Source organism: Macrobrachium rosenbergii, chromosome 56 (genome assembly GCF_040412425.1).
Source record: "Macrobrachium rosenbergii isolate ZJJX-2024 chromosome 56, ASM4041242v1, whole genome shotgun sequence".
NCBI lineage: Eukaryota > Metazoa > Arthropoda > Malacostraca > Decapoda > Palaemonidae > Macrobrachium > Macrobrachium rosenbergii.
The window spans coordinates 75,981,358-75,996,729 of NC_089796.1; the positions used below are offsets into that span (position 1 = coordinate 75,981,358).

The window sequence follows — 15,372 nt, forward strand, 5'->3', positions numbered from 1 at the left end:
TCGATTTTCGTTGTCACATCAAGAATGGCAACCTTACTCGTTTTGCCGACGACCGCATCTGCTGCTTGGAGGAGGAGGAGGAGGAGGAGGAGGAGGAGGAGGAGGAGGAGGAGGAGAAGGAGGAGGAGTCACCGATAAACATTGAGGAGGAGGAGGAGGAGGAGGAGTCACCGATAAACTTTGAGGAGGAGGAGGAGGAGGGGTAGGGGTCACCGATAAACTTTGAGGAGGAGGAGGAGGAGGAGGAGGGGAGGGGTCACCGATAACCTTTGAGGGGGAGGAGGAGGAGGAGTCACCGATAAACTTTGAGGAGGGGGAGGAGGTCACCTGGCTTTGGAGGAGGATGAGGAGGAGGAGGGGAGGTCAGGCCAGATAACCTTGAGGAGGAGGAGGAGGAGGAGGAGGAGGAGGAGGAGGAGTGGTCACAGATAAACTCGGCATCCCCGACTTTAATGAATATGTCGCTACTGCCATTAATTATTCAGTTTCAACAGGTTGTGTCGTTGTCACGTGATGTAATAGTGTTGTAATAAATGGGGTTCAGCATTCCCCATCAACATCAGCAGCAGCAGAGATGAAATATGCAATATCAGCGAACAAAATATTATTGCTTTCGTCACTTGACATTGCAATCTTTTCACTGATAATTTTACGGGCAGTGGGCAGTGCGTTCTTTTTGTCAACACGCCAAATTGCGTTCATATCGGCGGGCGCAGTATGCTTCCTCATAACTGAATGAAACAATTTGTCACAAATGAACGCCCAGTTTTCAGTGGCAAATAATATGTACTGCAGATTTGCTAACGATGTACCCAGAGCCATTTTCAACCGGGTAAATGACGCTAATAATAAATGGTAATCTATTTTCATTAGTCTTTTATTTTTCTGATAATCGTTCATATATATATATATATATATGTATAGATAGATATATATATATATATATATATATATATGCATACATGTATATTTACCCGAATATTTGTTTTTATGTGTTAAGAAAGATTTGTTTGCAAGTAAGAATATGTCTTGGTTTGCCCACGTCAGGCTGGGAGTCAAGTTCTCTTACCAGAGAGTCGCTACATATCATCCTACATCAATTTTGATGGTAATGATGTATATATATATATATATATATATATATATATATATATATATATATATATATATATATATATGTATATATGTATATATATATTATCTAGACATATTTTAGATTATATGTATATGTATATACACACATATATGTATATGTGTTTGTGTATTGGTATGTGTGTAGGGGGGCCTCTCAAACCGCTGTGTATTTCTGTATAAGTAATTTTCTAACGGAATCATCTTTGAAGCTTTTCCATTGTCATTTCTGAGGTGATATTTGTACAGATCTCGAATATTTAGCCTGGGAAAGGTGTTGCTGATTTTATGGAGAACAAAATCTACTTAATCGAAAAAAAACTGTATCTAAATAGAAATTTAACATTTCCTTCAAACTTACTAGAAATCCATTAAGTGCCGCCATTTGGGCCTGGAAACCACGAGAAAGATGGCCCATAATACCACAAATAACAAGAAGGCTTTAACCGGACGGAATATTTACGGCCCATACTGACGTTTCGCACAAGAAAATCCCTTCATTATGAAGTCCTTGTGATACGCTCTTGTTAAATGATGTTTGGCAAAGCCAAGATCTAAATGCTGAATACTTTAGATCTTGGGCAAAGCTTGACGTCTGTCACTGGAACTCGCATTTTTTCGAACCCGGGCTAGACAGGGACCCTACTCGCCCGTCCCAGAGGCATTTGGTCTTGAGGAAATTTCTCCTGCAACAAATTCGTGTCATTTTATGGGGGATTTATTGATGTGCTATTCTTTGCCACCTGACTTGACTATCGGTGGTCGCCTCTCGTAACATTAGTCCAGTTGAATAGCTAGACTGAGCATTTTAAAGCGAAGGTTATGGGTAGCTTGTCATTTCACTTTAATTTTGCTAAGCCGATTAATAAATGATAATTACTGGCTACAATTGATTTGTTGGCTACATTTTTTGTAATATATATATATATATATATATATATATATATATATATATATATATATATATATATATATATATATATTAATTTTAATAATACAATGCCCTCTTAACTTCTCGAATTCTTTACACGTTTTGGATACGCATGTCACTACAAAACCTTAGATCCAAATGTAAGAAATAGGAAGTGATTCTGATGTCCGGTAGTGGGATTCGAACCCGCATCCCGAGTATCAGAACGAGGCCACGTTGTTGACTATATATGTATATATATATATATATACAGTATATATATATATATATATATATATATATATATATATATATATATATATATATATATATATATATATATTATGAAATCATATGCATTTTAAGACCGTTCGGCTCTATGCCCAAACAACTCACGCGCAAATGAACATATTTTGCCAACCTCCTTAAAGTAAACTCAAATTTGTGAACCCTCCCTGAAATGGGATGCCGTAGACTTGAAGGGAGAGAGTTACCTAAGCCAGAAAAGGTCGAAATTAATCTCCTGTGCCATACTTAAAGCACACGGAAGCGTCTCCACGAAAATTATGATACCGAGCGTTTTCCCTCAACACCGGGAGTGATACACAGCTGTCCCTTTGAGGGGGGCAAAATAGGAGGTGCGAGTTATCTGAAATACTCCATGTTTCTCGAATAATGGAATAGCACTCCAGCTATCAAGAGCCGTGGAAAGCTTTAAGATAAAAGGAATAAAAATATACGCCAAGCTTTGGTGAGGGGAAACTCATCCTTCCGCTTTCTGGAGATAAGAGCCACCTGAATAACACAACTCTCTCTACTCGACTGGAGAACGGGAAAACCTTCCTTACGGAGGGAGTCCCTAAGGATCGGATTCTGAGAGCGCGAATTTTGGATTTTGCGAGCTTACTGTAAATTATGCACCAATGGCTAATTAAAATTATAACAATTTTAATGGTATGTTAATAGAATGGTCTTAGGCAGAGGCCCTCCAAAAATTATTTCAATGTAGATTAACTGTTTAACATTTCTAGCTATTTTCCGAGTAATTCAACTTTAATGGTGATATCAAAAAGTCATTCATATGTTACAATGGCACTTTTTTTGCGCATAAAAACTACAGCAATTCTTTGAATTCTTAATGAATAGCGGAAAAACAAACAGGGCGCATGGAAATGCTTCAAAATGAGCGGTGCATGTTGAGTTGTTTCTCAAACATATAAAGTAAAAGAAATGTTCTCGGCCGAATGAATTATTTCCTGGCGGCTGCCGATGATTGTAATGTTTTTTTTTTTTTTTAAATGTCTTGTGAATTCCTGTAATAAATTCTGTAATACAGTTCGAAGGTCAATAATTTCCATTCGTCAGTGGTTCGTCAGTCTGGTGCATATTTTTTCCTCATTTGATTTTAAAGGTGTTTCTCTCAATAATACATGTCAGTCATACTGTAATTTATTAGTGTATGGCCATGATATGACAGTAATGTACATGGTTATTGCTCTGTGTTTAGGTATGGGTGTGTGTCCCATATGTAACTGCGTGTAAGCTCTTCGTGGGGCGAGTCGGTAGAGTTGTGGCCTTGCACTCGTTAGGCCCGGGTTCGACTCCCCGGCCGGCCTAATGAAGAGTTAGAGGAATTTATTTCTGGTGATAGAAATTCATTTCTCGATATAATGTGGTTTCGGATTCCACTATAAGCTGTAGGTCCGGTTAAAGTAACCAATTGGTTCATGGCCACGTTAAATAAGTCTAATCCTTCCAGGCCAGCCCTAGGAGAGCTGTTAATCAGCTCAGTGGTCTGGTAAAACTAAGGTATACTTAACTTGTAACTGCGTAATGGAATTTATACATTCGATATCTGCACTCTCCAGTGACCATTTTTAGTTTTCTGTAAAAGAAAATTATTGTGCCGGCTTTGTATGTCCGTCCGCACTTTATCTGTCCGCACTTTTTTTTCTTTCCGCCCCCAGATCTTAAAAAATACTAAGGCAAAAGGGCTGCAAATTGGTATGTTGATCATCCACCCTCCAATCAGCAAACATAGTAAATCGCAGCCCTCTAGCCTGAATAGTTTTTATTTGATTCAAGGTTAAAGTTAGCCATAATCGTACTTCTGGCAACTATATAGGATAGGCCACCACCGGGCGTTGGTTAAAGAGTCACGGGCCTCGGCTCATACAGCATTATACCGAGACCACCGAAAGATAGATCTATTTTCGGTGGCCTTGATTATAGGCTGTAGCGGCTGTACAGAAAACTCGATTGCGCCGAAGAAACTTCGATGCATTTTTTACTTGTTTTTTTTTTAATAATCTCGATTTTCTCATGTCCCACTGTCGCCATCTTTCGCGTCCAAGCATCAACACCCAGTCAAATAGTAGCAACATTCCTTCCACATGATGGAAGTTACGTAACAACGTTTCCCGTGAAAGTTGCGCTGCTTATTTAAGACATCCATTCTTTCCTTATTTCATTAATGCATGCAAATGCCATTAAAACTTCGTGATAAGTTTGGCATCTATGAATAATGAGACGAGTCTGTTGCATCTTTATCCTGTAACACTGCAAATTCAGAAACTTTTTCTGAAGAATATATGAGGGGTGGTCTCTCTCTCTCTCTCTCTCTCTCTCTCTCTCTCTCTCTCTCTCTCTCTCTCTCTCTCTCTCATTTCTTGTTCTTTACATTCGTAAAGCGTAGGATATTTTTGAAAATTCATGTAGATGTATGAGATTTATTCTGTTTCTATTCCTGGAGAGAAATGAAACTATGAGTAGAGACCCACTTCCTGCTGTGAAACTCTCTCTCTCTCTCTCTCTCTCTCTCTCTCTCTCTCTCTCTCTCACATACTAAGAATGTTGTTTCCCATGTAATATTATTTTCGTACAGACTGATATCAAGCGGAAGTGAGAGACTGAAGCAACGATTTTTTGACCTGGTCTATGGTTCCTGTCTCACCTGAGACGGTTTCTGATAATATGTACTGTATAAAGTACATATTATCAGATGGTAGTAAAAGACGAGGTGAAACAGGCTTATACTCAGATTCAAGGGTGCCTCATACTCCTCTTCATCTTAATATTTCCTTCGTTTCTTTGTATTCCACTTCAATCTCTCTCTCTCTCTCTCTCTCTCTCTCTCTCTCTCTCTCTCTCTCTCTCTCTGTTCCCAAGGAATGTTGGAGTTACATCCTGAATTAATAGATGTTTTGTCTTTTAAATGATTCATTTCAAATAATACTGACAAGACTAAGTATATCACAACATACTTGAAATCTGGTGCAGTGATGACCGGGGAGTTGCCATGGTACGATAATTAAACTTCCAGACTCGTCGCAGTTGACTGTAGAACCACAAGCTTCAAGCATTGTGTTTTACCATTATTGGAATACCGGTCTCCTGTCTGAATGTCGGTCGCCTTTTGGGACCAGTATATTTTCGACTGAATTGATCAGAAGTGGGGCTTCTTCTCCGCCAGCAGTGGTCAAAACGGTTAGACAGTTGCGAAAAATGTCCTGTCTGATGTTTTCAGGTCAGTCTCTACCCAATGCCTTCACTAGTGGGCACTAGTTCCCGCTCCCTAGGAGTGAGAACATGCTGTACTTATAAGTCCAAGATAGACTGAAAGAATTCTTCTAAGCGCTGTGCAACACTGCTCACTTGTGTGTGTGTGTGTGTGTGTGTGAGTGAGTGTGTGTGCACATGTGGTGTGAATATATATATATATATATATATATATATATATTCAGCTCTTAGAAGCTTGTTTCACGATATGCTGATCTGCCAGGGCCGTTCCATGCGGATTTGGAATGACAATGATAAGATTATTCCTGTAATAACGTGTTATTAATCTTATATTTGTAGGAATCTCTTGAATGCAAGCCGGCCCAGCGCACTGCCGGTCCCATGCCCGGATAAATAGGGAGAGTTGGAGTCCAGAAGGGCATTCGTCCGTAAAACTTCCGCCCAAAACCTGTATGAAATTAGCCGTCCAAGACAGAAACAGATGGAGGAAGCTCATTGAAAGAAGCTGAGAAGAAGGATTTAATGTTTTATTCATTAATATTATTATTGGCCCATTCGTAACTGTTTTTATGTAAGCGTCTTCATCAGCCGTCCAGTAGAATTATTGGTCCATGTGTCTCCAACTCTAATTTTACTATTATTATTATTATTATTATTATTATTATTATTATTATTATTATTATTATTATTGAGCAAGCCCACCAAAGGGGACACTGACTTGATTTATTATTATTATTATTTTTATTATTATTATTATTATTATTGAGCAACACCACCAAAGGGGCCACTGACTTGAAATTCAAGCTTCCAAAGACCATGGCGTTCATTAGGAAGAAGTAAGAGGAAGTAAAGGGAAATAAAGAAAGAGGAGATCTCGCTTACTAGTAAAGAAAAAAATAAACCGATAAATTAATGACTAGATAAAAACGTATTAAAATGCAAGGAGAATAGTATTAGGGTAGTAATGCGTCGTATCTTCTCCTGAACTTTTGAAGTTCCAACTGCGTGACTTCCTCAGGGAGAATGAAAGCAGGAAAACTTGAAGTTCAACAGGAATGTCAGTAATATGCCACAGGATACCAGCGAAGTAATTCTATTCGGGGGAGAAATTGGGTCATGACGTAGAGGCAAAGAATCGCCGCCTGTGCTAACTGGCTGCCAACAGTAATATGATAAGCTTATGCGGGCCAAGAGCTTGTTTTGTAGGAGGGTGGCCACAATGAGAGAGAGAGAGAGAGAGAGAGAGAGAGAGAGAGTGTGGGGAGAGCACGGATGCAAAATCTGTGACGGTGCAATAGGGGACTGATGCAAAATCTGTGATGGTGCAATAGGGGACTGATGCAAAATCTGTGATGGTGCATTAGGGGACTGATGCAAAATCTGTGATAGTGCAATAGGGGACTGATGCAAAATCTGTGATGGTGCATTAGGGGACTGATGCAAAATCTGTGACGGTGCAATAGGGGACTGATGCAAAATCTGTGACAGTGCAATAAAGGGACAGATACAAAAATCTGTGAAGGTGCAATAGGGGACGGATGCAAAATCTGTGACAGTGCAATAGGACGGATGCAAAATCTCTTGATAGTGCATTAGGGGACTGATCACAAAATCTGTGATGGTGTGCAATAGGGGACGGATCACAAAATCTGATGACTCAGATGGTGCAATAGGGGACGGATGCAAAATCTGTGATGGTGCAATAGGGGACTGATGCAAAATCTGTGATGGTGCAATAGGGGACTGATGCAAAATCTGTGACGGTGCAATAGGGGACGAATGCAAAATCTGTGATGGTGCAATAGGGGACGGATGCAAAATCTGTGGCCGGTGCAATAGGGGACTGATGCAAAATTGTGATGGTGCATTAGGGGATTGATGTGTAAAAATCTGTGATAGTGCAATAGGAGACTGATGCAAAAATCTGTGGGAGCAGTGCATTAGGGGACTGATGCAAAATCTGTGACGGTGCAATAGGGGACGGATGCAAAATCTGTGACGGTGCAATAGGGGACGAATGCAAAATCTGTGACGGTGCAATAGGGGACGGATGCAAAATCTGTGACGGTGCAATAGGGGACGGATGCAAAATCTGTGACGGTGCCAAAAAGACAGTACAGAAATACTTTCGAGAAGAAATAGTTGAAAAAAACATTTTGAACGTCACAATACGCGCAGCACTAATGTAATGGGGGTATACATAAAAGCTTTGGCTGTAGGAAACATTACCAAATAGTATTCACAGTTTGTCGGATAGCCGAAAAGCAATAGTACTAATGTTAGTAGCCACTGCAAAGGGAATAGAGAAATTAATTAATGAGAAAGGCAGTAATAGCAATAACGGCGTAGGTAGCAGTATTTAACTAAAAGGGCGATAACTGCACAGGAAAAGGTATTAATAAGAAGGGAGAGATGTTAAAGAAGACAGACATAGGTGTGTTCAGCTGACGTCTATACCTTCAGTGGAGATGACTAGAAAGAATAATATTGCGATAATGGTAATTACAGCATAACAAGTAGATGACCACCGGCGATGTACGCAGATTTTTGTTTTTTATTTCTAAGGCTATCATATTTAAATTTGCCCCTGTTGCATAGACAATGAAAACAAATAGTGATCGAGATGCGACGGAGAACAAATAAAGTTGTATATAGTTGAAAAATCCATTGATAACCCCCCCCCCACCACTTTTTTTCCATTCTTTCCCATAATATTCATAAGCTCCTCTGTTCAAGATATTCTGAAATAGTGCACTGCTGATATTTCCCACCCCCAAGAATCAGACAGGACATTATTTTTTGTCTGATGATGATTTTTGAAATTATGTTCTAGTCCTGATTGTAATAAACAATATTATGTATTTTTTCGTAGGAATATCTTTATTTCTCATTGCAATAAACAATATTTTATTTTTCATAAAGGATCTGATGGCGGTTGGGTGCGAATATTAAAATAATCTTTTCCAATTTTTACAGGTCATTGCAAAATCCCCTTTTAATGTAATGAATTAGACAGGAAGGTATTAAATGGCAATTGAGGACAGGAATTAAGATCAGCAATGAATATGACATACTCTAGAGCATTTTTTTTTAGAATGGTACCAGTAATGATAATACATTAATACCGTCAGTAATGAATTGCCGAGCTCCGATAGAAATGTTTTCAGTGTAAGAGACAACTTTGTCATGAAACTGTCATTGTGAATGGAAGAACGAGAAAATAAATTGCTCCAATTTTGTATAAGTGCATGAATGCTAAGCAGCACGTATTGGGTTAGCATTGGCCATGCCTAACAAGTTTGATCAAATTATGAAAACGCGGGAGAATTTTCGTTCTCCCTTATTTTTAATATTATACTTCGTTTAAGATACCTTTCGAATCGCCAAAGGCTCGCAGATAGTTGCCCGGAATATGAGGCTGATTGTGTAATGTTGTCCAGCAAGTTTTTGTTTTTAATCGTAAGTAAGTGCTTAGAAGACTTTTCAAAGAACTCTAGCGTGTTCAAATATCCGTCTCAAATTGCCGAATTTTGTATCCCAGACTCTAAAAATCCTCCGTTATGAATTATCGCCTCCATATATGGAGTCAGGTTTCGAATGTTCGAATATTGATTTGGGCAATGAATTGCCATCAGATGTACTGGGTGAAACCTAGCGTTGTTACGAATTTTACGTCTTTTTTTTTTTTTTTTTTTTAATTATATATAGCAGAATTCGTTGAATATAACTGGCCACCCCAGTTTCATATGCATGAACAATTACGTCAACTTTAGTGAAACCCATATGTCAAAATCCATTTTTTCCCAATATTTTGCTTATCAAATTCCACACATCCACTGACCCCTTTAAACAGATTTTTGACCCCAGGCCGTATTTTACATATGTAAACCCGTTGAACTTTTGGCCTCGGCGTGTTCCACAACTTTTCGTCCTGCAAATTTGAATTTTCCATGTTTTGTGTATCGGTAAATATTCATGCAGCATTTAAAAAAAAAAGTGGTTTGCGTTTATTATGTGGGATAATCCTTAGAAGCGACGTTTTATTTTATTTGAGCATAATTCCGATGTCATTTCCAGTAAAAGTGATTTTTTAATGTAACTGTAAATCCTTTTCACCTTTCGTTTTTTTGTTTCTAAGCGAAGAAATTATAGGTAACAAGCAAACAAGAATGCCCATATTAGCATTAACGAGAGCTTGATCGATAAACCTCTTCTATCTGTGTTTAAGTTACTGCAAAAAAAAAAAAAAAAAAAAACTAATTAGCACATACCACATACCGCATACCTCGCTGATTTCACTGACGGATCCATCACAGCCCAAATGAATTTTGATCATAACGGGGAAATTCATTGATTTTAGATTGGCACACCGAATTTTCTACGCGGCATGCATCCACGATTCGGCAGTCGAAGTATGAATGTGGCCATGACACCTGTTCTTTTTGTTAGTCATACACACACACACATATATATATATATATATATATATATATATATATATATATATATATATATATATATATATATATATATATATATATATATTTATATATATATATATATACAAAATTTAAGCATATCTTAGTTTAACCAGACCACTGAGCTGATTAACAGCTCTCCTAGGGCTGGCCCGAAGGACTAGATTTTATTTTACGTGCTAAGAACCAACTGGTTACCTAGCAACGGGACTTACAGCTTAATGTGAGATCCGAACCACACTATGACGAGAAATGAATTTCTATCACCAGAAATAAATTCCTCTAATTCTTCATTGGCCGGTCAGAGAGTCGAACGCTGGAACAACGTGCAATATGAGAGCTCTAACACCCCCATGAAAACTATATACAGATATATATGTATAAAACTATATATATACAGATATATATAATATATATATATATATATATATATATATATATATATATATATATATATATATATATATATATATATATATATATATATCGTATGTACAGAGGTCCAGTGGGACAAAATCTCATAAGCAGGCATTACATTTTAGTTCATGCAGTGCTAACTTTTCCCACAGCAGATTAGCTCTGCGTTCGTAACTTTCAAGCGAAATGGATAAGCAAAGAATTGTTTCTCTCCTTGTAGATTGACGGCAATAATGGTGCCTGATTGAAAGTGTCAGATTAGAGGAAGGAGATACCGAGGAGGGTTAATTAGACTGACGTAAGCGTTGTAATGGAAGGGTTTGAATATGCGGGAAATGCCAGAATCCACTTCGCGTACTAATTTAGCCAGATCACTGACTTACCATTTTCATTTCATGGGACTATGAAATGAAAATTTTAAGTCGAAGTGAAAATTCATCTTTATAGCACACTGAAAACACAGTAACAGTTTATTGTGAAAGGATATAAATTATATCGTGAACTAACAGTGGTGACCGGACCAGAAACATCCAGTATAACCGAAAAGTACAATGCTCATACCAAACTGAGGAAAGCCAAGTACACAGTGAACAGGACAATTGTTCAAAAGGAAATGTTAAAATATCACAATAGCTGACAGCATATCAGGTCATTTTTAATAACATACAGTTTCTTGAAGGTTTAACTTTTTCTTAAGGGATGTGTTTTCTAAACTGGATGCTCAGTGTTGGTTGAATACTTAACAATCACATAAATATATGTTTATATTTAGTTGTTATTGTTCGTGGCCTTCTTGGGATGTGTATTGTGGACTGCTCATCCAGTACACGGGTCAACGAGTTTGGTCAGTTCACAAGCTGTTTAGTGTCGTTTTAATGGAACTCTCATTTCTGAATAAAGACCACCAAAATCCAGCAGTGTCTTTTAAATCTGTTCTGAATAACCATTCCTCCACAAGCTTGCGATTTTATTAATTGTGATGAAAAACACGAAAAATATTCATGTAGCCTGGGGATAGGTCACTGCATTTGCGTGCCATGTTCTTGAAACCGAATATACTTCCGTATGATACCTGACCCCCCTTTCCTCCACTCTCTCTCTCTCTCTCTCTCTCTCTCTCTCTCTCTCTCTCTCTCTCTCTCTCTCTCTCTCTGTGCCCTTGAAAATGTATATCAAGGGCTTGCTGCCTCATCGCCAAGTGGTAGGGTATGAAAACTGCTGTAGTAGGAAGAATTGCTTATTGATGAAAATAAGCTGAACTGTTAGGTTATTTAGACTTTTTTTTATAGATATAAATCTCATGTAATCTCATGTAATGTCTCGAAACTACGGGCCGCCGCCCTTAACCGGACAGAAGGATCTTAAGATATGTATAAATAATATATTATTTTCGTGTATTCCAACAACGCCGCTGGGACAGATGACAGGTGCAGTTCCTGTCCTCCGCGCCTGATCACTCCCATGAATCATGAGCTGAACTTTCCTGTTTGTTGTTTACGACTGAAAATTCCAGTTGCCAAAATCGAACGGAAAAGTGCAGACTGAATGTTTGCTCGATCTTTGCTAATGACTCTGATTTACTTTGAACTTCTTCGGTTGGTTTTGCTTCCGTCTTTTTCTTTGCGATTGTTTGATTTCCCTGTTGTGCGACGCGGAATTCGTCGTAGTTTTACCTCGCAGGGTCTCATTAATCAAGCCAAATAAAACGAAATTTTAGTATCTTTCATTTGTCATCAGTATTGAGGCAGTTGATTATTTTGTAAGAGCGTTTGCGAATGTTTGACCTCTTTATTCCTTATGTAACCTTTCCATGTTCTGACAGCGTTGCTCTATTGAAGTTATATCTCTTTTTGTTCAAGAAAGTATCCAAATAAGAGGCATGAGTCAATAGAACCTTATTTATTCGTTCATTCATTCATTCATTTTCAAGCGGGTTTTTTTTCTTGACCCGCGGAAATGAATAAATCACCTGATACGATCCTCCTACTAAAATGTTTGGAGACCTCCCTCGGGTTATAAAGCATTTTTATTGTTATGAAGCAAATAGATGTGATTTGCTTTGGCCTGTTTAAAACATGTGATTTGGTTTATTATTATTATTATTATTATTATTATTATTATTATTATTATTATTATTATTATTATTATTATTATTATTTATAAATTGGTAGATATTTTGATACCTGCCGGTCGCAGACAGGTATGGAGAGTAGTAGAGGGGTATTTAATGATCTGTTTGCTGTACAGAAAACAACAGAAGCGTGACAGACACGTTGGTGCTTCCACGGAAGAAGCGGGGTTCTCGTAAACATTGCATTTGGCGAGGTTGGAAATCATGATAATTTTTATTTTGTGGCCAAGAATCGATGTATGTTTTCCCCGAGAATATTAAGAAATATGTTCCATAATTATTTTTGAAAGTAATCTCTGTTGTATACTACATGATGCTTTATTGGTAACATTGTTTTATTCTCTCTCTCTCTCTCTCTCTCTCTCTCTCTCTCTCTCTCTCTCTCTCTCTCTCTCTCTCTCTCTGTTTCAGGTTTCTGTACAATTTCCCCCTTAAAAGAATCATGAGCTTTGTTGTACCTCACGACCATATATATTATTTTATGCTCTCTCTCTCTCTCTCTCTCTCTCTCTCTCTCTCTCTCTCTCTCTCTCTCTCTCTCTCTCTCTCTCTGTTTTCCACAACTTTTGCTCCATGAAAGAACTGTGAGCTCTATTGTACCTCGCAACCCGAGTTTTTGTTTTATGTTCTCTCTCTCTCTCTCTCTCTCTCTCTCTCTCTCTCTCTCTCTCTCTCTCTCTCTCTCTGTTAGTGTGTTTTCCATACCTTTGGCTCCGTAGAAGAATCTCGAGCTGTGTTTTACCTCACGAAAATAGCTTTCACTAAATGCTCTCTCTCTCTCTCTCTCTCTCTCTCTCTCTCTCTCTCTCTCTCTCTCTCTCTCTCTCTCTCTCTCTGTGTGTGTGTGTGTGTGTGTTTGTGTGTTTTCCGTACCTTTTGCTCCATAGAAGAATCTTGAGCTGTGTTGTACCTCACGGAAATAGCTTACACCCCCACTCTCTCTCTCTCTCTCTCTCTCTCTCTCTCTCTCTCTCTCTCTCTCTCTCTCTGTATGTATGTAGAATTTTTCCAGGCCTTGTGCCCCCCAACATAAGTGTTATTTGTTCTGTTTCCAGTTAATGAGGAAAACATTCTCCGGGCTATTAAAATAACCAAACACTGGGAAAAAGATTGGGGGATTTTACCGGAAGTATGAATTTAGAATGATTATGCCGAAGCGGATAATGATTTGAAACCTCTTTAGTGAGGATTAGATTTAGTTTTAAATGCAAGTTTAAAGTACATGCGAGGTAATTACAGCTTTACACCGTATGTAGAGATTTAGGCATGTTTGTATGTAATTTGTTCCCCTTTTTTTATGATGTAGGACTTCGGAATGTAGCTGGTGTTTGTTCTCTAAGTTTTAACTTTTTGATTCGTTGTTTTTCCACTTTCATTCTAAGTAAAAAAGAAGGAAATTATTCACGTCTAATACTTGTCGGTCCGAAAAAACTTGGGAGGTTCAGTAGGAGAATAGTTACCAGCCCTCGGGCTGGGGAGTTACGCAGTGGGCCTAGCGACACACTGGCCACGTGTCACAGGCATCGGGACCTGTCCCCCCGCTGGCTGTCGGCCTAAGAAACAAGAGATCAGCGCCTGCCCTATGAGCCCACAGAGGTCAGTCCTCCCAGTTTGCATCTTGTTGACAAACTAATAGCACAGTTTTATTGATGTTATCAAATAATTTCTCGGCACAAATTATTGGAAAAACTAAGATTTAGTAGAGCATTCAAAACTGATGATACTGGTTAAAGTCTGCAGATTTTAAAAAAATTACCTTATCCCATAATTAGAAAAATATTTTAAAATGGCACTTGTTTCCCATAGAAAATAAGTTCGTAAACCGAGTGATAATTTCTCTCTCTCTCTCTCTCTCTCTCTCTCTCTCTCTCTCTCTCTCTCTCGTAAACCGAGTGATAATTCTCTCTCTCTCTCTCTCTCTCTCTCTCTCTCTCTCTCTCTCTCTCTCTCTCTCTCTCTCTCTCTCCATAAAATTGTTAGCCGAAGAGTTTCAGGGCTGTAAATCATTTAGTCAATAAGATATTGAAGGAAATATCGCATCGTCCTCCTTTTGAAAATAACGGCGCATACGACCACCTCTCTGCAACGGAGGTTTGGGTGGGCTGGGGGTGGGGAAGGAAGTTCTCAAACTTGTTTATCCGAAGAAAGTGGGTCATAGATAAATGAAACAATCCATCCATGAATCGTACAAGTACAGGAAATATGATAAGGAATAACCTGATATCAAAGAAAAAACAAACTAGTCATTAAATCATCACTGACGGACATTCTGACAATTTCGACGTAATTTAAGAGACGCGAGATGAGTCGGAGGAAACATGGGAATTCAGGAATGACAGAGAAGGTAAGCATTCATCATCAGGCACTGCAGAGAGAGAAAACGCTCGGGTAGTTTGGCAGTCATTTCGAAAATGGGCTCCGCGTCTTGGGACTGCCTATCAATCGCTCGCAAACTGTCACCCGCGTTCGTAAATAAAGACTGATTTCCTGGAAACTCGGTGGTGTGTCCTTGCTCATTGCATAGATGACTCGTTTTCATACTTCATTTAGAGTGGGATTTGTATTTGATGAGTAATTTTTCAACTGTCGACGCAGGTTGCGTCGTTTTTTGGATTAGTGTCTCGTCTTCTTCATAAGAATGAATATTTAGTACTTTTCTCTTTTTAGTGAATAGGAGATTCAGCACATCCAGAACTTACCAATTTCTCTTTTTTTAGTGAATAGGAGATTCAGCACATCCAGAACGTACCGACTTTCTCTTTTTTAGTGAATAGGAGATTTGGCAC

General features: G+C 38.5%; 1 protein-coding gene across 1 annotated transcript; it reads right to left on the minus strand.

The window, feature by feature from the left end:
* Positions 1–33: 33 nt before the first annotated feature.
* Positions 34–14,854, minus strand: LOC136836252 (uncharacterized). Its single transcript, XM_067100258.1, has 4 exons — positions 14,849–14,854; positions 7,205–7,381; positions 6,864–7,039; positions 34–331 (listed from the first exon to the last, which is right to left on the minus strand). The coding sequence occupies exons 1-4, from the start codon at positions 14,852–14,854 to the stop codon at positions 34–36; spliced, it is 657 nt and encodes a 218-aa protein (XP_066956359.1).
* Positions 14,855–15,372: the final 518 nt, after the last annotated feature.

Coding starts and splice junctions, on each gene's coding strand:
- LOC136836252 (XM_067100258.1), bottom strand. Junction 7,040..7,204: donor CATCTGAGTCATCAGATTTT/GTGATCCGTCCC, acceptor GCACTGTCACAG/ATTTTGCATCAGTCCCCTAT. Junction 332..6,863: donor CCATCACAGATTTTGCATCA/GTCCCCTATTGC, acceptor CCTCCTCCAAAG/CCAGGTGACCTCCTCCCCCT.